The sequence below is a fragment of the Bipolaris sorokiniana genome (genome assembly GCF_000338995.1).
Source record: "Bipolaris sorokiniana ND90Pr unplaced genomic scaffold COCSAscaffold_14, whole genome shotgun sequence".
Taxonomy (NCBI): domain Eukaryota; kingdom Fungi; phylum Ascomycota; class Dothideomycetes; order Pleosporales; family Pleosporaceae; genus Bipolaris; species Bipolaris sorokiniana.
This window is the reverse complement of record NW_006911908.1, coordinates 1,126,362-1,147,972: the sequence shown is the minus strand read 5'-3', so window position 1 is coordinate 1,147,972 and position 21,611 is coordinate 1,126,362. Positions and strand designations below refer to the sequence as shown.

Sequence of the window (21,611 nt, the reverse complement as noted above, 5' to 3'; positions counted from 1 at the left end):
ACTGAATACTTGAGTTAGAAGGCTAGGCCTACGTACGAAGCCCTGGCAAGAAGCCAACTTGGAAATTTACTGCAGATACAGGTAAGCTTACTCGTAGTAAAGGAAATGGTATTGATTGGTGGAGATATCGCGCTGAAATATTAATACTAAGCTTCTGCCTTTTGCTCAAGAGTGTAAGAAAGAGAGGCTATATACTCTCGTTCAAGAAGATAAAGCTCCTTCTCATGCGCATCACTCACAACAGAAGGTCTTTAATATATTTGAGGTAGCTAGGCTACTCTGGTGCGGTAATTCACCTGATCTTAATGCAATAGAGTGCTGCTGGCCATATATGAAGAGGCTTACTACGAAAAAGGGAGCTCCAAGGAGTAAGGTTGAAGCTATCAGAGCCTGGACGAAAGCTTGGGACGAGCTACCTCAGTGGAAGATTCAAGAGTGGATTGAAAGAATACCAATTCATATTCAAAATATCATTAGATTAGAAGGTGGCAATGAATATAAAGAGGGTAGGAGAACAGGAAAGGGCACTGAGAGGGAGGCTACAGCTGTAAAGGCTATCAAAATTAATGTAGATAATGAGTGGGAGGATATCAGTGAATAAGCTGTCAAAACAGCAAATGCCAAGACCTGCGGTGCGTCAGTGCGCTGCCTACCCCTGTCGCGAAGACTTTTGACGCGCTCCTCCGTATCTAAAATACAATTACTCTCTTACAGCGTTCTAATCAGTACCGTCACCCAACCTCAGGGAACTCATGTTTCTCGACCGAATTTTCATAATATGATCCACCGCCTCAATCAAATACGGTACAAACTTTGCCGGGTTTTCCGTCGCGGGGAAATGGCCCAAGTCAGGCATGGACTTGTGCACTGCGCCTGGAATCTTGTCCGCTGTCTTTTGCGACATTTCGGGCGTGTTTGACCAGTCGTACTCGCCCGTCAGCATGTACACGGGGCAGCTCGCCGTGTCAATGGATGCAACGCGGGATCGGCCGTCCCAGCCACCAAAGTAGAAGTCGAGGTCGCCGTGGAAGATCTGGACAGAGATTAGCTGAGTGTCAGATACCCAGGAAGCACACTTATAAATTTCATACCCCGTAAGCTTGAGCGCTATATGTATGCCATATCAGTTGTTTGTTCGCCTTGGGCGTAGTGGGAGCCATCATCTAACAACACATCAGCTCGCATCTTTTCCCCTGCTCATACATGCTCGCTACGCACGCCATAAACCCACTCTGGGTTGAACAATGACTGGTTGACGTATGGAGAGCGATCGTTCCATTGACGCTCCATGTTGAGATATTCTGAACTGCGGCTATTATCAGCTCGGGAAGCCTACGACATTGTTGATCTTTTGCCTACCCTTGCAGAGGAATAGTACCAATTGCACCGACTTCTCTGTGACGAATAGCAACTGCAAGGCAGACCTGACCAGCCATACTCGCACCACAAATAATCGGTCTGCGCAGACCCAACTTCTTCACAAAAGCAGTAATGATACCCACATAGCTGTCTTCGGTATTTGTATGTGCTGAGGCATTCTTGGTAGGGAAGCTGCGTCCATGGCCGGGCAAGTCAAACGCAAACATGGTGCACTTTTTACGCATCCGTATGTCGTTCATGACACCATGGTACTGTCGACTGTCGCTACCGGCGGTATGCAAGAAAATAATGTTTTGCTTGCCTTCGCCTGAGTATTCGTAAAAGACCTTGCTTTATCGCCAAATTGCAACGTCAGTATGCCTTGTATATATCGAGTTGCAAAGGAAGCCTGCGTACCACCGGCCCCAAACCGGAGCTTCCAGATATGTGTACTTTCCGGTAAGAAAGTCGTTGTCGATTTCAGCCTGCTCCTCCTCGGCAAGTGGACCGCAGTGGGCTTCGTGAATGAGTTCAAGGGCGCGTCTCCAGACATGAGTCCATTGTGCATAGGCCGTCTGGTCACCCAATACCTCGATACCTTTTTGCTTGATGTTCATGCCAAACATGCCCCAGTAGCTCTGGTAGGGCATGGCTGGGACTGGTTTGAAGTGCTGCTCCCATTGCTCAGGAAGTGCTGAAAGTGTGAATAGGGCATCCTTGGAAGAGCCATTGCTGGCTTTTACGTTGCCGTTGGTAACAGTGACGAGGAGCGTATTGTCGGAGGCACTTGACTTGATGCCAAACGTCACTGGTTTGTCAATCGCATCTGAAGTGACAAAAGCTTTCAGTTGGTCGTCAGATTGAAGGAGCTTGGGTAGCGCGTCTGAAGTTCCCTTCAAAGCTGTAGTCAGGTCAGACCAGTCAGCCATGGTGGTTCACGAGATACAATGAAGTCGCTGTAAATTCCCAGGACAAACAGAGCAGAAAAGGAGGACAGATAGGGTACAAAGTGACAGCGCCCAGTGGGTATATAACAACGCGTGAATTCCATCATTATCCGCGCCGAGCTAGCTAGGTACAGAGCTATAGGGAGGGGTAGCCTGCAATGCGGGGTCAGTGGTGCACACGTGGGTGTATATCTCGACTTCGCTCGTCATCGTCGCTGGCTCTGACCGGAATCGGACGACTGACTGGTGCCGCGTGTTTTGATGGGGAGGCGGATAATGCTGGATCCTCTAGCGCAACCGGGGCGAGGTCAAAAGAGGTGGATAGCACTGACACGGCGGTGCTAAGCTCTACTCATCTCGGCGGATCTCATCCCCGCCTCAATAATATAACGCCTATTGCCCGCCTTGTTCCAACTTACCAGAATAAACGCAGCACCAAGCATTGAAACAGTACACTAAGTAGAGAAACGTGAAAAGAAGTGAGTATTATGAGACACCTGTTACGGGTGTGCGAGGCGCCGACTATACATGGTAAAAAAAAAGAGATGGCGCTTGTTGTTGCGTCTGGTGAATTGCAAGGAATAAGTGATTCGCATGTGCTACCGTCGATCGCCCACTCCACATGCACCGATATCTCATGCGACTCATAAACTCATTTGGAAAAGTAGGAAGTAAACCCCCCAGAAAGTGGTATCCTCGCTCGCGCTTCCAAATGCAAACATGACTTTCCCATATCAGAGCGTGTTCTTCTCTAGAGACACGGAAGACTCGGCATACAGAGGAGATGACATGGATTCTAAAGAGTCGGTAGGCGTGAACAATCCAACAGATGCCGTGGATCCTGCAGATGCATAAGATGAAGCAGACGATGGAGATCCCGTAAACATGGCGACTCTCAGCACTCCGCCACGTTGTCGAGATCCAGTCGCGTCTGCAGAATCAGCACCTTTGGCGGGTCTATTGACTTTGGCAGCTCCAGTAGCTCCAGTGGAGCCGCACCCCCCAGACGCCTCCAACAACGCTTCAGCATCCAATATGACCCGTTTGAGTTCCTTCCGCATCTTGTCCGGGGCATCAGGAGGACCACCGCCCAGCTAGAACGTCTCCTCCTCGACACCCTCAGCCTCGGGTGGAATCTCAAAGCCCTCCTCGGTTGAGTAGAGGATCGTCTGGATTTGCTTAAGTAGACCCTCATCCTTCTCGAGCTCGGGGTCGGCCTCCATTGCTTGTTGGATCAAGAGCTCAATATCGCGAAGCTTGCTGAAGTAGAAGTCGCGCTCGCGCTCAAGGCCGGTGACGGTCTCCTTGAGTGCAGTATTCTCCTCGCGCAGCGCAGCAGAGGCAGCCCCTCCTCCAGAGGCGAGAGGAGTACGTGTTCGGGGAGCGGCAGTGTTACTAGCAGCTGGTGCTCTTCGGGCGGCGGTGGCAGCGCGGGATGCGGGGGCGGCACCAGTGGAAACACCGCCTTGGCCCTTGCGGCGAGCAACGGGGTCGTAGTCGTGACCAGGGAAGTGCTGGTCCCAGTATTGTTTAACAAACTGGAGGAATTCGAGGTTGTCCTGCATCTTGCACTTGACCAGTGACTCGACACGGATGGGCTTGTCGATCTGGTGCTTGGCGAAGGTGTCTGGCTTGGTTAGCCATGGCAAAGACAGCGGGCAATCCATCGTCTATGGATGGGATGGCATGGTGCAGACATATGACATACTCTGTAATATCTTGAAGTTCTGCAGATATGCATACTCGGTGTTGGCGTTGAACTTGACTCGGCTCATGGGTACATCATCTGCACACTGTTAGGATTAACGGCACTCACGCAACAGTCAGATTGGGATCCCTACAGAATATGCTGTCAAAGACCTGGCATAGTGCTGCTCTATACCAAACCATCAGTATATGCGCTTCCAAGTGACTCGTCTCGAGCCCGTGGCGGCTCGATGTATCGTGGGCGGGAGACGTACCCTGTACCGCATTGTTCGACCTTTGTGATGTTGAGCTGGAGAAGGTTGTTCAACCAGGCGACGAGTTCTTGCCTGCGCGCATGTTTCTGTTAGTTCGTGTTTGTCGTATGAGGCGACGTGCCCTCCCCCCAGGGTGACGAGTGTCTGGCAGGAGCCTGAACCCCACTTGGACAGGCGTACCTTGATTCTCCCATGGCGTATATCTAAGTATGGTTGTTGGGGACAATGTTGTTGGATGATCGACGATGGGCTAAGAGCATGCGAGGGTAAGGGGTGTGGAGGTTTGGGGATGGATAGATGGTCGCCGTCGAGGTTGCTGTTATTTGTTGATGCGCCCTCGCTCATCGGCCGCTCGACATTTTGGGCTGCTGCCCCACGACCCTTTTAGCGCCCTGTTGGTGCGTCTGGTCACGTGCCTTCCCCTTTCACCTTTATCCCTTCATGTACGCTCGCAACCACGCATTTCTCTCAAAACTCACATGCACAATACTGCTGGAATGCCTTTTCTAATGATATCTGTGACGCGGAATTGTAGTGCCATGTGTAGATAATGCCTATATTCTACATGTATGGGTGTACATGGACATTAATCGCCAGTTCCGCTTGGATCACCTCCGCCTCGTGCACAGTATACTCTGCAAATTTGCTCCTCACCGTCTCTTGGTCGCCAGCCTTGGCATCCCCTGGATAGTTTGCATCGACACCTTCCCTCAGCTTAGAGGTTACGTCGAGGTGTGTATACTGGTCTACCACCCAGAGAAGGCTCTCGTTCTGGTTGAGACCCTGTGTCTATGCAACAATTGCATAATTGAGCTCTTGAATCCTGGAGTTGTAGTTTCCAAGCTCAATAGCGATGATTGGTGCCGCCTACCGATACTTGAGCCTGGCTATCTGCATGGTCTCGGTCACGTCCACTGTCCGTACGACAGTCCTCGTCTTGGGGCTCCAAGTGCGCATAGTGTTGACTAACTTGGCCAATGCAGCGATAATGTCAGTGACTTCCTTGTTCTGCTGTACAACATCGCCAGTCTCCAAATGTATGGTGATCACTACGGCTGATATCGCCTGCAACTACCCAGCCGGCTGATTCTTATTGGCCATACCCAACGCTGAGAACCTTGAATGGATCTAGCTGTTGCTATCGTAGCCTCAGGACCTGTGGTTGTTTTCCATCCCAATACTCCCGACCAAATCTATACTCGCTCATTCATGGGGCCGAAGACACTTGCTGGGTCAGCAGATCGTTTTCGTGATGCTGTAGCCAAAGGGCATCTCAAGTTCACCGGATTATACCGCTGGCGGCTAGGGCCGGTAGGACCGTGACGACACTGTTAAAAATGAGAAACGCCAAAGGTGCCATGTCAGCAGCTCCAGACGCGCCGCGCTAAGGTGAGCCCAGAATGGGATGCTGGAGAGGTTGCCTCAGGGCTGACTGGAACAGAAAAACGGCGATTGCTTTGTAGACTGCGTCGGCGTTGCTCACGTTGTGAGAAACTCTAAATTTTGCCGGATGGATAGCATGATGTCGTCGGCTGGATATAAAAAAAACCTGTGAGGAGAACGGAGCGTTTTGGAAGGTGTCTGATGGTATTGGAAGAAAGGCGCAGTTCTTGTAAGTAGGATGCGATTGGTAGCAGTAGCGTATAGTGCCACCGAGCGCGACAGGAATGGCCGACGCGAGGTTAAGTGTTCGCGTTATTTGCCGTCATCTTGGAAGAATACCAGCGGTTGAGGAGTCGATCCGTTTTCCGTGGGGTATTTGGCACTATGGATTGTTTTTATGCAATGATTTATACCTCATCGCATTGTGCGTTCCCTGCAGCACCGCCATACGAAAGTTAATTTCGGACGAATCTCCGCCACGACTCGTGGCTAGCCCTGCAGCTGCTGTAAGCTTGTTAGTAACCAGCACATCCTAGTGTGCTTTCTTTCCAGACTTGGGCAGAAGCAAGTTGGCGAAGAAAAAGGAAATTGGAGAGAAAAGAACCAATTACGAGAGTGTCTGCAATGATGCACGTAAACATGCAAACTTAGTGTGGTAACAATCTGCCAGATAAAAAGGCAGAGCCAAATTTTTCAAGAAAGCAAGAGAGGATTAGTCCGCGGACGTGGACATAGATACTCACTTAGTCAATTACATGCATAGATATGTAGGTTTTCTAGACGAGGCAGGTGTCTAGGTCAGATGAGATGACCTATAGTTCCAAGGCCGTTGGACTAGTATGTACACAACGACTAGGATAACGGCGCCAATTTGCCAGTGATAGCAATAATTCTAGGGCTGACCGAGATAGGGCCGTGGATCAGTTCAGCTGAGGCGGTGCGACGCCCAGTTGTCGATCCCGATGAAGCTCATATAGCCGCAATAGGGCCGTTTTATAGCCAAGGTTGGTATGTACATGCGGAAACGTGAACATGTCGGTACAACCACCATTGACAAGGGAACTGTTTGCAAGGTGAGGTGGTTATAGCAGTGAGCTGGCGAAGCCGTCAGATGCGAGGTGACTTGTGCGCAAAAGCATATCCACGTGCCGAAACGTTTCCCGCATTCATGGTGGAGTCGAGTGCGGCGAGCAGCTGCAGGGTGACGCGGCTCGAGAATCAGGATGGACTTTTTACATGCAGACAGTGGCCAGGTCAGCATGTGTATAGTTGCATTTGGCTGGGTAGAGGTTGAGAGAGGGCATCGGCCAAGTGTGCCGGGATGCCGATGGTGTTGAAAAGGGGTCCGAACTTGGTGGTGCCGATTGAGGTAGCCGTTGGCAGGCACACCGGGGAAGATCCGACGCCAGATGTAACGGGGAAGGGTTGAGGACAAAAAGCAAGCTATTACTACAGCAAAAAGAGAGCTGGGGGTGCAAGTTGGCAGGTGTTGACAGTAACGGTGCGGGAGTGTGAGACAACGAGGGAGGGGAGGGAGGGAGGGAGGGAGGGAGGAAGGATTGGTGGTAGTGGTAGTACTACGGCCTTGGAACAGTTAGAGGCAGGAGGACATGGCAGCTCTTGGCACGGACCATAAACACCAAGAACAGACGGCGGCGGCAGGTAGCGTCGAGTGTAATGTATATGGTGTAGTGTACGCGCCTATATTGGGATGGCGAGACTATCGATCGTGACGACGATGATGATGGCGGTGGTGTTTTGAGGATGACGATAATGCAAGAACGCGCGGAGTTGATGAGAAGAGAGGCGCAGCATCAATGGCGGACTTCGTCGACACGGCACCAAGGCCAAGACGGCCGGTTTGGCTGTCTGGCTGGTTGGCTGGCCGTAGTCATCCATCAGTCAGCCCCCATCCACTGTGGCCGCCCAGCCAGTCCAGCCAGGCCCAACCCCAAACCATCCCACGCCTCCTCGCTTCGCGCTGCTTCGGGCGTTTTCTTCTTCCAAATGTCCAAAATACCCGTCGTCCCATTGGCCAGCCGCCGCTTGCTTACTTCTTTGGCCCTGCACGCGAGCCACCGCTGTACGGCAGGGCCAAGTCGCATGGTTCCTTTGACATGACGCGTACCGCCGACACGCTGCTTGTTGTCTTGTTTTCTCTCACCTCTACTTACACAGCCCGAGCACAAGCTCACGGGTCTCCGCAAAGCCGCCGTCCCCGGTCTGTATCCTCGAATCACAACCAGCCATGCGTACATCCCCCCGGAGCCTGCCCTATACCAAATCGCCCGAACACAGGGTGCAGAGCCTGAGAGCACATGCGTAGCGCCATTCTTTTGTCATCAATCCCTCTTGGGATCTCTTCGTGTCCCAAATAGCCAGTAATCTCATCAGTGATTATAAGCTCTTGGTTCACGCCCTCAAAGGTCACCACAAGACAAGACATCTTTTACCCACTATACACCTACTCCATCCCCTGGGACCACCTCTCTCATTGCTTCTTCACATTCAATTGCATCTTTCAAGATCATGAGAGGCTTTACAAGAGCGTCAGCCTTTGGCCTCACGGCATTGGGTTCGTACTGCACATGACCACCATCCATCTCTACAATTAGACTAACCCACCTCAGCCTCTCTCGCCTCTGCTCAAGTCGCCAACGTCTGTCCATCCACGGGAGTTTGCTTCAAGCTGAACATTCCCCAAAGCACAGCTTCTTCTGGCTCAGGAGACATCTTCTTCCAGATCCAAGCACCCAGCAGCTATGAGTGGGTTGCACTTGGCCAGGGAAACGGCATGGCCAACTCCAACATATTCGTTGTATACACATCCGCAAGTGGAAACAACGTCACTCTCTCACCCCGACACACCACCAGCTATTCACCTCCGACCCTCAACACTGATGCCCAAGTAACATTACTCGAGGGCTCTGGTGTATCAAATGGCGTCATGACTGCCAACGTAAAGTGTAAGCCGCAATACTAGAATACGCTCAAACCAAATCAAAGCATCTTCTTTGCTGACAGTAAATAAAGGCTCAAACTGCAACAGCTGGTCAGGAGGTACCATGGACTTCAAGTCCGGAAGCGGCAACTGGATCTACGCCTTCCAGAACTCTGGCGGATCCAAGAACACCGACGATACTTCAGCTCAGATCAACCAGCATTCCGACCACAGCGTCTTCAACTGGGACTTTGCTCAAGCCAAGGGCGGTTCTAGCGTCAACCCCCTCATCGCCACCACCTCAACTGGCACCACCCCCAACACTGGCAACACCAACTCCGGCATCACAACCATTAGCGCTGCCGGCGCCGTCACCAACCGCCGTGAAAAGCTCATTGCCCACGGTGTCCTCTCTTCCCTTGCGTTTGTCATCTTTTTCCCTACTGGTGGTATCGCCATTCGCCTCGTCTCCATGACCGGCATGGTCTGGCTGCACGGCGCATTCCAGATCTTTGGCTACATGACCTACATTGCCGGCGCCGGTCTCGGTATTCACCTTGCCCGCGGGCTAAACCAGACGGGAGCATATCACGCCATCATCGGTATGATTCTCCTTGCTGTTCTCTTTTTCATGCCCTTCCTCGGATACATGCACCACGTTTTCTTCAAGAAGGTCCAGAGCCGCACCATCTGGTCGCACGCTCACATCTGGGTTGGTCGTATCTTCATCACTCTTGGTATCCTCAACGGTGGCTTTGGACTCAGACTAGCCCAGTGCGCCAACTTGAGCTCCCGCGCTGGTCAAATCGTCTACGGTGTTGTTGCCGGTCTCATATGGTTGGCATGGGTCGGTGCCATTGTCATTGGTGAGAAGAAGAGGAGCAGCTCGCTTACCGAGTCTGGATCCAAGCTCGCAGACGAGAGGGCCAACTCCGATGGCACTGCTGTTGATGTCAATGGACATTATGGCCACAAGCAGCAACAGTAGAAGATGGTCGTGTAATCACTGTCGAGTACAGTATGCGTTGAGAATTTGACACGATACGGGTGTGATAATTGGCGCAAATGGTACAATTTATAGAGTGCTTAATAATATAAAATAAATCTTGACAATCTTGACAATCTTGACTTTTTTTTCAGTGTTTCTCTACACGAGTAATGCCAAGAAACCTATTAACTACTGGTACTAACTCGAAACGTTTGATCCACTTCCTCCCCAACACTTCAAATGACCAGCATCCAACAAAACTTGTTTGTACAATCATTCCTGCTGTACACACGTTTGTCGCCTAGACGAAAATGATATCACGACTTCCCCATGCACTAGATATATATCTCTACCATATGCCTGATAACATCTAGACCAAAACATCACAACATTCATACTCAATTTTGAGTTGCCAACCCCCTTTTCTACCAGCACAATACCATTACAGCCTCATCTCCGTGCCCGAATTAGTCAACCCCACGATTTCCGTACACCCAACCCCCTAACCCAATGTCCCTCGCGATCTTACTTACTCGCCCCATATTCACACACCCCGCCGGCTCCCCCCCAAACCACCAAGAACCTTGCTCGCAGCCGCACTAACCTTGAGCACATCCCTGTACGTCAAGCTAACCCTCACGCCCCTGCTACTCGTCCCTCCCATGGTCTCTAGCACCACCTTGTCACCCAGCAAATCCCAATTCGCCACGCTCGCCCCATCCAGCCCCTCGTCTGTTTCACGCTCCGCAATGCCATGCATGACATGCCGGTATGCAGAGCCCATGGTAACAAGCAGGGATCGCGGTTCCTGGAAGATGCGTGTCGGAAGAGCGGTAATGTTCGGAGTGGGAGTGGGGGGGTTCTTGGCTTCGTCATGACTTTCCTGGGCATGTTTACTGGTGTCTACATCGTCGTCGTCGCCTGTCGAGACCGAGGGCTTGGGTAGGATGTCTAGACAGAGAGGGGCGCCGAGACTGACTGTTGCGACTACGGGTGCGTATGCGTCACCGTCTTCGTGAGGCATGATGCCTTGGCCAGGCTTGTACTCGTTGACCAGTACATGGTTTGGCTGCTGGTGTGGCGTGTGGTCGAAGATGCCCAGATCCTTGAAGCGGTCTATAATAGGCGTTGTCAGGTAGACGGGTAAAGGTGAGGCCAGTAGCGTGTTGTTTTTAGTTAGTGTAGACGGAACCGCTTGGAGGCGACGGTGCGACAGCTGCGTCCATCGCTGAGCTGGGATCTGAACACGAGTCAGTACTACAGATTTGTTGAGAATACCGAGTGATGAGCATGCAGGAGAAAAGTGGACTTTGGGGGTGGGTACGTATGTTGCGGGGTAATGATAAGGCCAATTGATATCATCACTGGATTTGTACCAACTCGCAGTAAATGTCTCAGGGCTGACGGAGACTGACCTTTTGTAGAATCGACGTTTCCTCTTCAACACTAATGAAGTTGGGAATGTAGTAAAAGTCCGGCGGGAGACTAACGATACGGAAAGCCTCTAGGTCGAGCTTTGCATTGGAATATTCCGAGCCTGTCATTGTGGGTGAGCTAGCCTTGAACAGTTAGTATGATGGAAATCTTGGTATTGGATCCCACGGTTGCTGGCTGACTAGAAGACGCGTAGACGAGGTACGTAGTCGGAATGGAGAGCACCAATACCGTAACTTCACTAGTCCATCACGTGATTTACAGAATAGGGCTGATCTCAAATCATAGTATAATCAGGCTAGATAGCTCATAAAAATAATCCAAACCTGTAGTCTATTGTTGGAATTGAACATTGCACCCGTGCAATCAACCCAATAGTGGCTCAAGATCGCAGCCATCTTTGTTGCTTGCGCCATAAATCTAAATCATCTAAACTCCAAGCAATGCATATAGTCAATAGTAATAAAAACCCCCAAACTCCTTGGGCAAAAACCTACGGTCATATGTGTGAAGGTTCCGACATGTATTTGATCGATCCAAAAATCGGGCCCGATCGGTTGTAGTCTCGGATCAACACCATCACATACCTTAAACAGTGAACTCAAACATACCCCTCACATCACAGTGCAACCACCAGGGCCACTTCGTGCACGCCGGCGACGGCCGATGCCTGTCGTACCTGCGCCGCCTTCTTCTTCATCAGCATGCATCATTTGCGCCTCTCGCGCTCGCCTCCGCCGCCGCCTTGCTCCTGCGCCGCCAACACCAGCTTCTTCATTCATCATCATCCAATCAGCCCACTTACGTTCCAGACGTGCAGCAGCGGCAAAGTCGCCTCGCAAGACACGCTTGGTGTGTTCTTCAACAGTTGGTTGCCAGTTGTGAAAGCACTTGAGCTTAATAATCTCACGTGGATACGTCGGGGTTTTGGAAGCGGATCGGGAGGAAGGACGCGTGATTTCTGCGTTACGGGAAAGGACTTCGCGAACACCGGTCCAAGTGACGTTGGAACAATCGTAGGCCTCGATGTGAAGACCCACTTCAGGGCGCTCAGAATGTGCAAGGCCACGGCCGCTCTTGTTGCGATTGCGCAATCCAGAGGCAGCTTCAGCTAAGACGAGATCGGAAATGCGTGTATTGTCCATCTCCAATGAAGCAAGTCGGGGACAGGCTTTGAGAATGGGGAGCATACCGGAATCACCTAGGTTCTCGCAATATGAAATGCACAGATGCTTCAAATGCGATGCACATGGGGACTCAGCAAGTGTCTTTAGGACTTCGTTTGTCAGCGCGTCAATCTCCTCGATATCCAAGTGGGTGAGAACCGGGAGGGTGGGCAGTAAACTTTGCAAGCCATCGTCAGTCAATCCTCCGCACTTGGAGACTTGAAGACCCTCTAGCAATGGAACATTGTTGACCAAGGTCTTTAGGCCAGTATCGGTGATGCTGCGACAGCGAGTAAGGTTCAAGTGCTTAAGCTTCCTAGGCGGGACAATTGGTCGGTCGGTGAGAATGTCAATCTCTTGGTCCACACCTTCGATCAAAGCAGCCAGTGATTCGTCACTAAGACTATCACAGTTCTTCAGGTCAAGCCTTTCCAGTGTGTTCCGCTTGAACAGCTCGGCCATGAGATCAACATCGTCCCAGCCTCTTACTTCACCAGCCCTAATATCCCGTAGTTTCGTGCATCCTTCAACTACCTTCTTGAGCCCTCGGTTATCAATATTGTTGCACCATGAGATATTGAGAACCTCGACCTTGGGACAGTGCCCACCGAGAATCTTCATGGCTGCATTCGTTGCGCCTGCAAGACCAGATAGGTTGACGTGTACGAGACGGCTGTTCTGAAGCAAGAAACAGTGAATCGACGCGCGGTCAATTCGACAACCTTGGAGTGAAAAGTTCTCCAAGTTCTGGCAAGACTCGATGAAGCCGTCTTTGCCCCAGTGTTCCCTCAGCTGGACACAGCCTCGCAAATTCAGGTCCTTGACAAACGGGCCAGCCGAAGTGATGATATTGACCAAAGCATTGGCTGAAATATCGCGGTAAAACTTGGTGGTATCAAGGTCGCTCCAGAGCTGGCCGTCAAAGCACATGGTGTACCATGATTTACAGACACGCGAACAGCGCACAACCTCCCTGGGTTCTAGATATCGAAGAATCTGTATACGGATCTCGGCAGGCATTTGTTGCCAAAAGTTGAAGTTGGCCCGTTTTTGTACCTTGCGAACGGGGCGCGAGAAATAATCGCTCTCAGCCTCGAGCCCGTCTCTGGTAAAGGGTCGGCGGGAGGAAGGCAGGGGGACCGACGATGGGGTCTCGGGCGTCTTCATGCGTAGACGGGTTCTCTCATCCCAGAATGGCGTGCCAGAAGGGCTGTTGGCGACCGAGGTGGGAGCGGTTGAAAAGCCGTTGGATAGCTCGGACGAGTACGAGCTGCCAAATGAGGTACCATAGGGCGAGCCTGGAGAGGCCAAGGAGACACAGGACATTGAAGCCTTGCCTCCGCTTCTCAGGCTCTGTGAGCGGGCCCTCCCAAAGCCGGCGAGGCTTGGAGAGGAGCCCATGCGGTGAAGTCCATTGAGTAGGCGCTGCCTCCCTTTCAGCTTGGGCTGCTCCATGGCCATGGGTTCTGTGGGAGCAATGCTGGGTATTGTCTGTATGTCGTTGTGGTCGACGACCACTGCATCGATAGAGACTGGTTCCATGGCGGCGCGTCAACAGGGGATACACGCTGGCCAGCGAGGAGAGGCTTTGAAAAAAAGGGAAAAATAGGAGCGAGCTGAAGCCGGCCCAGTGGTTGGGCAGGCTGGGCAGTTTTTGATGGGCGCGGATAGCGGAATGCTGACTGGGGGGACTGGAAGGGTCCCGCCACCGTCTAGAAAGGCGGGGGAAGCTGGCCCGTGTATGGTGGGCGTGTCTTATCCGGCTTATCGCAGGTGCACGTCCACCGACCTGTGAGCCGCCCCAAGCCCGATTGGCCCAGTCCACGTGCACAGCCCACATGCCACCAGTGCACCTCCGATGGGGGGCGTTTGGTCGCTTGACCCCCAAACCCCCCGTCGCGTGAGCACAAGATGGCCTTGATGATTCCCATGGCTATGCCATATCCTGGGAGACGACTGTCTCCATTCCAGTTTGATCCGAGGCCGCGGTTCCCATCTGCCCAACATCCAATCACTCCTCGGCCCTGCGGATGGTAGCGTTATGCAGGGTCCCTCCTTCTCTTGGCAACCAGACTAGGTAGAGTAGATTGTGTCTCTGCAGCCGGGCATTGCGTGGTTTTATGCATCTTGACGAATAGAGGCGTATCGTTTCTGGGTATCCACACAGTGCAAGTCTTGGTACGTTGGTTATAACGGCTGGTTTCTGGTGGAATATCGGCGTGCAGATCTACTTACTACATACATACACTGGTAAAACTAACTAAACCCTACGCTGCACCGATCTTCTCCTTCAACTGCGCCAAAAACCTGCTATGTGTGCCTCGCCAATTATCCTCGCATTTCCCTTTGACCGTGTTCACCAGCATCCGGTTCGCCTTGATCTCCACATCCTCGACTAAGCTCCACTCTCCCTCTTCCTCATTGGCTCCTCTGTCCCCTTCTAAACTCTCCGTCCTCAAGCACCTCCAGGTAGTCTTCTGCGTCAGTCCCAGTGGTGCCTTGATGAACCACAATATTCCATCGTCCAGATCTGTCATATGTGCTTCAAATGTCACTTTTGTATCCCACAGCCCAGCTGGAAGCGCGTTCATATGATCCGTGATCTTATATATTTTAGCCTCCGGTGTAGCCGGGTCTGAAGGCAGGGTCTCGTGCGAGGCATATTCGGGGTCGAGACGAATGAGCAGTTCGTGGTTGTGAAGCTGTTCCACAGCTTGTGCATAGCTTATCGAGCGCGGGAGATGTGTCACGTTGCGAAGCGTCGCTGTAGTATTTAGAGCTGAACTCGTAAGCACAGTCACAATCACAAAGTGGTGTGAGCAGACAACTTACAAAACATGGTAGAGAGGTTTAAGGGGTATCCTAGATGTGCGAGATGTGTTTGGTGAAAGTAGTTTGGAAGGCGGGTCTAAGTACTCTGGCTGTTCTACGTATGCCTCGGAGACTAGTTCAGCTGTGCACCAGGCTAGTCGTTGGTCTTATCTGTTGAGAATTGCTTATGAGCTGGTGAAAATAAATACACGGAGGCAAGCCCGACACTTATTGAACACAGTCAGGTTGGGTCGTGTTGATGCTCTAATGGTTTCATGGGCAACAAGCGACTTGTCTCGACATGTCCCGACGGCAATACTGCAACACTCCAAGATGACATCAGCATGCACTCGAAACACGCATCATGTACACGGACACTGAGCGCCCACTGCGGAGGACCGTGAAATTTCGGGGTCTACTAAGCCTCACAAGCTTTGCAAGCTCTTCACCACCAGTCTGCCACATGGAGCGTTGCTGCTCGGAGCAGCAGATTGCGTTGAACGCGACCGGAGCCCGCGGGGAAATGGTGCATGGTGCACTGACGTTGCGCGTCAGGCCTACCAAACTCCACTATTATCATAGGAAGAACACAAGAGCTACAAATCAGGCCGACATTCTTCGAAAAAAAAAAAGACTACATTCCGTTCTTCTACATGCGCATTTTACAATATGGATAATATACTCACACAAAAGACGCCTATGGGTATGGTAGTTGCTCAGACTGTAGGTATTACAGTGAGCATGTTCTTATTTGGTAAACTGCCCCCCTCCCCTGGATATATCCCATGCGGGCATAACAAACCTTAGAAGTAATGAGACTGAATTAAAGTACAGGAAGTAACACATGTCTCTCCCTTGTCGGTATACCCACGGCCATGGAAGCGCCTGCTCCCCTTGCCGTCAAGCAATGGTACTCAATCTTTACCCGAGGCGGAGCAATTGCCCGGCCGCTTGCTATGCTTTCAGCTCTGGCAACAGGATATGTTGCTTACAACCGTGCGTCACTTGAACATCCTACAAGTGTGAGCGACATTGACTGACACATTTCAACAGAAGACTCCAGCTCGACGGCTTTCCGTCTAAACCTTGCTTCTACCATTCTTCTTCCTAGTATTGTACCTTTTACACTGCTCGTCATTGCGCCCACAAATGCAAAGCTCATGGCTAAGAAAGAGGAGCTTGAATCTGCCTCGCTAGAAGACAAAGCTATCGAGGCAAATGCTGCCCAAGGCGAGACGGTGCATGAGTTGATGGATCGGTGGGCCACGCTCAACATGGCGAGAACATTGTTGGTAGGCGTGGGCGCTTTATGTACTGTGCTTGCAGCAGCGAGCAAGAGAGAGGTTGTTAAACTTGGGGGCATGGCCATCAAGAGCGGAGCAAACAGGTTATAGAAAAATAAGTAAAAGCAGACAAATGACGAAACTCGAATGATTGGGACATGAGTTTAGAAAGTAAATCGAATTCATTTGTACATGGATATTCCCCTGTACATCTCATAAGCCGTATACAAAAGTAATTCTATCGTCGCCTTCTCGAGTAGGCCTTGCAGCTCGCTCGAGCCAACCTGTGAGCCAGTTTAGCAGTCTGATCGATTTGGTTACAGTAGCAGCTCTTTGAAGCCACTGGCGCTGTTGTGGTGACGGTCCTCTGCCTTCAAGCCTCTCCAATTCGATTTCGTCTTCGGTCCACTCGCGCAGGATCATACTGCGTGCCTCATTCTCCCTTTTCAGTCTCATGTACAAGAGTACATAACCCGCAGCTGAGAGTGTTATGCAAAATAGCGTCCACCAAAGAGGTACAATGTAACCGTCATCAGCATACTTTGGCTTGAAGAGAAGAGCCGAGATGACACCAGCCATATTCCCCCATCCATTGATACCGAGAAGCATTGCACGTTTGCCTGGCGAAGGTGTATTACCAGATATCCAGGCAACGGTGAGCGGAGATGCTACGTAAGTACCCGAGAGGAGGATGACGAGGGCCACATAGCGAGGTATCACCCATGAAGTCGGGAACAATACGACCAAGACCAATCCCAAAGCCATGATGAACAGGCCAGCGAGGACCGGCTTGAGCCGTATGCGCTGCTTATCGCTGTATGTAGCAAACAAGTAGAGTGTGACAGCGCCGCAGAAATGGGGTGGTACAGTAAGCAGATTGACCAAGGCAGGATCCTTATTTTCTGTCAACGGAGCGAGGACCAGTGGAAGGAAGATGGAAAAGGCATAGACCGGAACGGCAGCAAGAATGTTGCATGCCAGGATGTGCCAGATCTTGGTGTTGAAGATTGCAGATACTACATCTTGGGGCGTGAGCCCACGGTCGTCGATGAGCTGTTTCGCCTGCACATTTGCCGCAGTCGAGCGCTTCGAGGGTTGCAAAAGATCATGAGATTCGTCATCGTGCCCTTCTTCGGGATCCATATCATCTTTGCGTGTTTCATCTGACGAACTTTGTATATCTCTGTCCTGGATAACGCGTGTGCAGGCGTACTTGCGCTCCTCGGGCGCAAGAAACCAGGCCGTGTCTGCGCTATGCGGTAACCAGAAGTATCCAGCAACAGCAACAACTACGGTGAGGCACCCTTCCAAGAGAAAAAGTACCTGCCATGGCTTATATCCGGTTTTTGCATCCTGGTGGTCGGCTCCAAATTGCGAGAATACCAGGTAGCTTAGTAGCCCTCCAAGAGCACCTCCCACGGCTGCCTGGCCGTAGAAGAACGACAAGCGTCTCCCGAACTCGAAGCGCGTGTAGAAGAGTGACATATACGTAACGGTAACGGGATAGAAGCCGGCTAAGTATAATGTCAGCTCCTAGTGCTTGCGGGGCGCACGAGGTGGAATGAGCCCACGTACCTTCGAGAGCACCGATGAGTATCCGCAAAGTGTACAGCTGCCACTTGTGTCGTATCCAAGCATGCGCGGCAGTGGAAATGCCCCATGCGAGCATGCATGACGGTACCCAAAGTACCATGCCAAATCTCCTTCCCAGGGCGGCGCCAAGCGGCTGTAGACTGACGAAGAAGGCGAAGAAGAGAGCGACGGCCGTGTTCAGCGCGTCCTTGTTCAGTCCAACATCTTCGGTAAAGTGGGCAGACTCTGCATTTCCAATCTAGTTAGGTATCAGTACGTGTTGTTGTAGTAGTTGTGTACATGTATGGTAGCATACATTCGTCTTGTCGAGCGCGTTGAATAGGAAGAAGAGGGCCAGAAAGGGAAGCAGGAGAAAATCAAGTTTGAGAAGGGTTCTCTTGTGTAGACGCGACTCTACCGCGGGCTGGTCGTCTTGTAATTCATCCGTCGACATTGCGCTGGCTGTCGCTCGTGAAGCAGGAGCCTCGGTGAGCTCGTATGCCTCGTCGCCGGGCATTCTGTCGGCTGCCAAGATGAGAACCACGCGGACACATCACAAGGCTGACAGCATCGGTGAAGGTCCATACAACCTGTAACAAGAAGGTAAGCAGAGAGTTGAGCCATGTTAAGCTTGCGGCTCAAGGCCGTAAGACGGCACATTTAGACAGCCAAGGGCGGTTTTATTGCCGGCGCTGGACCCTGATGGCTGGCATGACGTTGTCGATTGGAGGAGTGCTATTCAGCCCCCCTCTCGTCCAACGGAAACACTCGGATATCTGCCGACAGCATGCAGTCAGGGTATTGGTGGTGATTTGAGACCCCTGCACTTGTACCGCTATCGCCCTTTTGGCAGTTCGACATTTATCAACACCGTCTCGGCCTTTTGGTTTAGAGGGAAGGTGTGGTGGATGCGCTGAGAGTAACGCCCAAGAAGGGAAGGTGCCCCACTGTTATCGATAAATAACATATCTTCTCCATGCCAACATTGTACCTGCATACTACTACTCTAGGCTCAAACTATTTGCAGCATGCAGCATGTGACCTTCGCTCTTATGAGACTATTATCTCCTTCGGCAGGTCTTGAACCATATACGCGATGGACATCATAAGTTAGTCAGGTCATCCTGTTTCCTCATCTCGTCCTTGGGCTGTTATATATTTAAGCAGCAATTCTATCACGCTCTTGATTCGCATGCGGTGAGCAGCACTGATTTCCGTCATTCTACTTTATCAAAAACAGCATAATTGGTCAGTGAATATGCCAGATAAAAACGCTGTCACTCTTCGTGCAATGCCATTGATTTGTCTACGAGCATATTCCCACTACAGGTACACGGACATCCTTGGCTTTCTCTCGCTCTGAATATATATCCTTTGCTTCAATTCGACATTTCTCGCTTACAACTTGCTGATGAAGAGGCGGGCAGCGAACAAGCGCACGCGCTGGGGCAGGATGTACTTGGAGAAGACGTAGATGAGCGATGGCAGGAGGATAAAGGCCACGGTGGTCTCGTTGACGAAGAAGAAGGGGATGAGCTGGGGCATGGCAGACTTGAGGACCGTCTATTATCCAATGGTCAGTTTCCCAACACTCCCCGCGCAAACAACTAGGGGCTGTTCTCACCATCTGCTGTGGGCTGACCTCGGTCTTCTTGGTCTGGCTGGCGACGAGAGCAGGGCGTGCCATGGCGGCGGGGCGGACAGCCGTGGGGGCGCGGAAGGCAGCCCTGGCAAAGGGACGGAGGAAACGGGCGTTCATGATGGGCTATCTGGGCTGTTGCGGGTCAGCGCGCTGCTGCGGGGGTCCAATGGCGGTGCTGGAGCTTTCGAGAGGGGCAATTGACGCACTGGATCAGGTCTTGCGAGCCCCGGGAGATGAGCGATGATGGTGTTGCGGTCACGGGAGGTTTCGTGGTGGTGGTGATGCTGCTGCTGGTCCGCAAAAGCTCGCACAGCTGCTGCCCGGAACATGCCGCGTCCGTGCGCCGCGCTTGGCATCACCACTTTCCATCCCCACACTTGACCTCTCTCTTGTTCACTCTTCCCAAGAAGATGGCCATCGAAAACATCTTGATACTTGGCGTAAGGGAGATGATGCGCCTGTTAGTTTGTCAAGACCCGCTGACTTGCCTGTAGAACAGACATCTTTGCCATTCTATCATCTCCACTCTAGGTTCACGACATCATCATCTGACGACTGCAACTACATGATTACCGTGCTAACGTATCCCTCTCAAACACTCACTCTTCCGCCCAACTCCCATCAGTTTCCAGTGCAACACAAAACCTCTGATTTTAATTCAGCCGCACTGCAGTCAGCATTTACCGGCTATGATATCATCCTAAACACGATGGCAGGTGGAGACTCGGACCTACAGATTAGCATAATCAACGCCATTGTAGCCGCAGCTGTCAAGCGATTTGTCCCTGATGAGTTCAGTCATGATAATCTGAACAAACAGCTACAAGCCTGCCTACCCACGCATGCAGAACGAGCAAAGGTCATTAACCATCTCAAGAACCTGTCGGATGCTAGTCCGAATTTCGAGTGAACGGCAGTTGCTACAGGATATACACTTAACACCAAAATCATCAATGGCTACATGGGCTTTGACATAGAATGGCAAAGTGCCACTTTTCATGGCACAGGTATGGAGATGTTTGCGGCGTCCAGCCTAGCAAGAATAGGTCAGGTTGTAGCTCGAGTGCTTGCCCATTGGGAAAAGACCAAAAACCAATACATCTATGCTGCTGGTGCTGTTATATCAGCCAATGAAGTCCTCAAGTCTGTCGAGGAGATGACTGGTCAAGAGTTTGCTGTAGGGAGTTATGGCGTAGAAGAATGCGTAGAAGAAGGGTGGAAGAGGATCGAAAGAGGCTATCCTGATTCGGGACTTGCTTTGCTCGAGCGGAGTATACTCTACGATGGCCAGCTGAATGCATCGGCACCTTTTAGGATACACAACGCCAATGACATGCTAGGGCTTGCGCCAGAGTCGGCAAATTCCATGGTTACAGAAGCATATCATCGCTTGAAGCATCTTGGCAAACCGGGTTGTGCATGTGCAACATAAATTCAGTATCTCGAGACCGAATGCCTCTTTCTAGCTGAACAAAACAAAACTCGAATCATGCGCCACAATGACTACGAAGCTGTATCCTCTGCCTTGAAGCCCGCAAATCACAGATCTGGCACTGGTGCGGAGGCTCTGAGGTTTGATACTCGTCGAGGATGTCAGACCACTTTACTGGCAAGACGAATAATTAAGGTGTCTCACACCACAATCAAGATCACACCAAGATCAAGTCAGATCTAAATGTCCGTGTGTATCTATGTCGACAAGGGTGTATCAAAATACTCAACCCTTCAGACCCCCCACCAACCAACCGTCGACCCGAAAAAATAATCCACAAAAAATAAACCATGTCCATTGGCAAGATACATTTTCGATGTACGCAATCCCATCTACCAGCCCAGCCCCACGTCAGCATGCTACCCCTAACTCCGCTTTTTGGGTACGTATCTAGATGACCGGTACATTTCGTGCTCGTGCACCTTGCGTTTCAGTGAGTTTTTCCGTGTGTGGTATCAGATCCTGCTACCCGAAACATGAGGCTGTGTGACGCCAGCGAGGGTGTTTGGCATGCCGAGGCTATCTTACCACTGGGGACTGGGAGTGCTTCTTTCCGGTGGCTGAAGTCGTAGGGCTGTTAGTGGGGAATTTGGGTGGGTAAAATAGATTGGGAGCTACTATTCGCATTCGTT

General features: G+C 51.4%; 12 protein-coding genes across 12 annotated transcripts; 4 read left to right on the top strand and 8 right to left on the bottom strand.

The window, feature by feature from the left end:
* Nucleotides 1–614: 614 nt before the first annotated feature.
* COCSADRAFT_245609 (uncharacterized protein) lies at nucleotides 615–2,541 on the bottom strand. The gene is made up of 5 exons (XM_007705795.1): nucleotides 1,777–2,541; nucleotides 1,360–1,710; nucleotides 1,219–1,306; nucleotides 1,092–1,163; nucleotides 615–1,033 (listed from the first exon to the last, which is right to left on the bottom strand). The coding sequence occupies exons 1-5, from the start codon at nucleotides 2,286–2,288 to the stop codon at nucleotides 719–721; spliced, it is 1,338 nt and encodes a 445-aa protein (XP_007703985.1). The 5' UTR covers nucleotides 2,289–2,541; the 3' UTR covers nucleotides 615–718.
* A 499-nt stretch (nucleotides 2,542–3,040) lies between these two features.
* COCSADRAFT_163993 (uncharacterized protein) lies at nucleotides 3,041–3,367 on the bottom strand (the record flags this gene model as incomplete). The annotated part of the gene is made up of 1 exon (XM_007705794.1): nucleotides 3,041–3,367. The coding sequence occupies one exon, from the start codon at nucleotides 3,365–3,367 to the stop codon at nucleotides 3,041–3,043; it is 327 nt and encodes a 108-aa protein (XP_007703984.1).
* A 33-nt stretch (nucleotides 3,368–3,400) lies between these two features.
* COCSADRAFT_163992 (uncharacterized protein) lies at nucleotides 3,401–4,461 on the bottom strand (the record flags this gene model as incomplete). Its single annotated transcript, XM_007705793.1, has 5 exons — nucleotides 3,401–3,933; nucleotides 4,015–4,092; nucleotides 4,148–4,182; nucleotides 4,268–4,339; nucleotides 4,448–4,461. 5 exons carry the CDS (start codon nucleotides 4,459–4,461, stop codon nucleotides 3,401–3,403), a joined length of 732 nt encoding a protein of 243 aa, XP_007703983.1.
* Nucleotides 4,462–4,846: 385 nt separating this feature from the next.
* On the top strand, nucleotides 4,847–5,236 carry COCSADRAFT_174953 (uncharacterized protein; the record flags this gene model as incomplete). Its single annotated transcript, XM_007705792.1, has 1 exon — nucleotides 4,847–5,236. The coding sequence occupies one exon, from the start codon at nucleotides 4,847–4,849 to the stop codon at nucleotides 5,234–5,236; it is 390 nt and encodes a 129-aa protein (XP_007703982.1).
* Nucleotides 5,237–7,710: 2,474 nt separating this feature from the next.
* COCSADRAFT_40304 (uncharacterized protein) lies at nucleotides 7,711–9,711 on the top strand. Its single transcript, XM_007705471.1, has 3 exons — nucleotides 7,711–8,225; nucleotides 8,281–8,616; nucleotides 8,684–9,711. Exons 1-3 carry the CDS (start codon nucleotides 8,180–8,182, stop codon nucleotides 9,577–9,579), a joined length of 1,278 nt encoding a protein of 425 aa, XP_007703661.1. The 5' UTR covers nucleotides 7,711–8,179; the 3' UTR covers nucleotides 9,580–9,711.
* Nucleotides 9,712–9,856: 145 nt separating this feature from the next.
* Nucleotides 9,857–11,123, bottom strand: COCSADRAFT_184439 (uncharacterized protein; the record flags this gene model as incomplete). Its single annotated transcript, XM_007705791.1, has 2 exons — nucleotides 9,857–10,819; nucleotides 10,995–11,123. 2 exons carry the CDS (start codon nucleotides 11,121–11,123, stop codon nucleotides 10,124–10,126), a joined length of 825 nt encoding a protein of 274 aa, XP_007703981.1. The 3' UTR covers nucleotides 9,857–10,123.
* A 158-nt stretch (nucleotides 11,124–11,281) lies between these two features.
* On the bottom strand, nucleotides 11,282–13,801 carry COCSADRAFT_40303 (uncharacterized protein). Its single transcript, XM_007705470.1, has one exon. It carries the CDS (start codon nucleotides 13,719–13,721, stop codon nucleotides 11,628–11,630), a length of 2,094 nt encoding a protein of 697 aa, XP_007703660.1. The 5' UTR covers nucleotides 13,722–13,801; the 3' UTR covers nucleotides 11,282–11,627.
* A 559-nt stretch (nucleotides 13,802–14,360) lies between these two features.
* Nucleotides 14,361–15,299, bottom strand: COCSADRAFT_150861 (uncharacterized protein). The gene is made up of 2 exons (XM_007705790.1): nucleotides 15,012–15,299; nucleotides 14,361–14,958 (listed from the first exon to the last, which is right to left on the bottom strand). Exons 1-2 carry the CDS (start codon nucleotides 15,016–15,018, stop codon nucleotides 14,447–14,449), a joined length of 519 nt encoding a protein of 172 aa, XP_007703980.1. The 5' UTR covers nucleotides 15,019–15,299; the 3' UTR covers nucleotides 14,361–14,446.
* Nucleotides 15,300–15,659: 360 nt separating this feature from the next.
* On the top strand, nucleotides 15,660–16,384 carry COCSADRAFT_99331 (uncharacterized protein; the record flags this gene model as incomplete). The annotated part of the gene is made up of 3 exons (XM_007705789.1): nucleotides 15,660–15,744; nucleotides 15,825–15,986; nucleotides 16,044–16,384. The coding sequence occupies 3 exons, from the start codon at nucleotides 15,660–15,662 to the stop codon at nucleotides 16,382–16,384; spliced, it is 588 nt and encodes a 195-aa protein (XP_007703979.1).
* A 51-nt stretch (nucleotides 16,385–16,435) lies between these two features.
* COCSADRAFT_125789 (uncharacterized protein) lies at nucleotides 16,436–18,480 on the bottom strand. The gene is made up of 3 exons (XM_007705788.1): nucleotides 18,162–18,480; nucleotides 17,849–18,104; nucleotides 16,436–17,787 (listed from the first exon to the last, which is right to left on the bottom strand). The coding sequence occupies exons 1-3, from the start codon at nucleotides 18,360–18,362 to the stop codon at nucleotides 16,487–16,489; spliced, it is 1,758 nt and encodes a 585-aa protein (XP_007703978.1). The 5' UTR covers nucleotides 18,363–18,480; the 3' UTR covers nucleotides 16,436–16,486.
* A 480-nt stretch (nucleotides 18,481–18,960) lies between these two features.
* COCSADRAFT_40300 (uncharacterized protein) lies at nucleotides 18,961–19,776 on the bottom strand. The gene is made up of 3 exons (XM_007705469.1): nucleotides 19,694–19,776; nucleotides 19,470–19,619; nucleotides 18,961–19,408 (listed from the first exon to the last, which is right to left on the bottom strand). The coding sequence occupies exons 2-3, from the start codon at nucleotides 19,602–19,604 to the stop codon at nucleotides 19,244–19,246; spliced, it is 300 nt and encodes a 99-aa protein (XP_007703659.1). The 5' UTR covers nucleotides 19,605–19,619; nucleotides 19,694–19,776; the 3' UTR covers nucleotides 18,961–19,243.
* Nucleotides 19,777–19,912: 136 nt separating this feature from the next.
* On the top strand, nucleotides 19,913–20,919 carry COCSADRAFT_202905 (uncharacterized protein; the record flags this gene model as incomplete). Its single annotated transcript, XM_007705787.1, has 3 exons — nucleotides 19,913–19,927; nucleotides 19,982–20,380; nucleotides 20,405–20,919. The coding sequence occupies exons 2-3, from the start codon at nucleotides 20,053–20,055 to the stop codon at nucleotides 20,917–20,919; spliced, it is 843 nt and encodes a 280-aa protein (XP_007703977.1). The 5' UTR covers nucleotides 19,913–19,927; nucleotides 19,982–20,052.
* Between the last annotated feature and the right edge of the window lie 692 nt (nucleotides 20,920–21,611).

What these genes read in the sequence shown, in the direction of transcription:
- COCSADRAFT_245609 (XM_007705795.1), bottom strand. Translation starts at nt 2,288, where the DNA reads ATGGCTGACTGGTCTGACCTGACTACAGCTTTGAAGGGAACTTCAGAC. An exon ending in ACCCAGAGTGGGTTTATGGC is followed by an intron (nt 1,164 to 1,218) that starts GTGCGTAGCGAG and finishes ATGTGTTGTTAG; the next exon opens with ATGATGGCTCCCACTACGCC. An exon ending in ATAGCGCTCAAGCTTACGGG is followed by an intron (nt 1,034 to 1,091) that starts GTATGAAATTTA and finishes ATCTCTGTCCAG; the next exon opens with ATCTTCCACGGCGACCTCGA.
- COCSADRAFT_40304 (XM_007705471.1), top strand. Translation starts at nt 8,180, where the DNA reads ATGAGAGGCTTTACAAGAGCGTCAGCCTTTGGCCTCACGGCATTGG. An exon ending in CTTTGGCCTCACGGCATTGG is followed by an intron (nt 8,226 to 8,280) that starts GTTCGTACTGCA and finishes AACCCACCTCAG; the next exon opens with CCTCTCTCGCCTCTGCTCAA. An exon ending in CATGACTGCCAACGTAAAGT is followed by an intron (nt 8,617 to 8,683) that starts GTAAGCCGCAAT and finishes CAGTAAATAAAG; the next exon opens with GCTCAAACTGCAACAGCTGG.
- COCSADRAFT_40303 (XM_007705470.1), bottom strand. Translation starts at nt 13,721, where the DNA reads ATGGAACCAGTCTCTATCGATGCAGTGGTCGTCGACCACAACGACATA.
- COCSADRAFT_125789 (XM_007705788.1), bottom strand. Translation starts at nt 18,362, where the DNA reads ATGCCCGGCGACGAGGCATACGAGCTCACCGAGGCTCCTGCTTCACGA. An exon ending in ACGCGCTCGACAAGACGAAT is followed by an intron (nt 18,105 to 18,161) that starts GTATGCTACCAT and finishes ATACCTAACTAG; the next exon opens with ATTGGAAATGCAGAGTCTGC. An exon ending in ACTCATCGGTGCTCTCGAAG is followed by an intron (nt 17,788 to 17,848) that starts GTACGTGGGCTC and finishes CATTATACTTAG; the next exon opens with CCGGCTTCTATCCCGTTACC.
- COCSADRAFT_40300 (XM_007705469.1), bottom strand. Translation starts at nt 19,604, where the DNA reads ATGAACGCCCGTTTCCTCCGTCCCTTTGCCAGGGCTGCCTTCCGCGCC. An exon ending in AGGTCAGCCCACAGCAGATG is followed by an intron (nt 19,409 to 19,469) that starts GTGAGAACAGCC and finishes ATTGGATAATAG; the next exon opens with ACGGTCCTCAAGTCTGCCAT.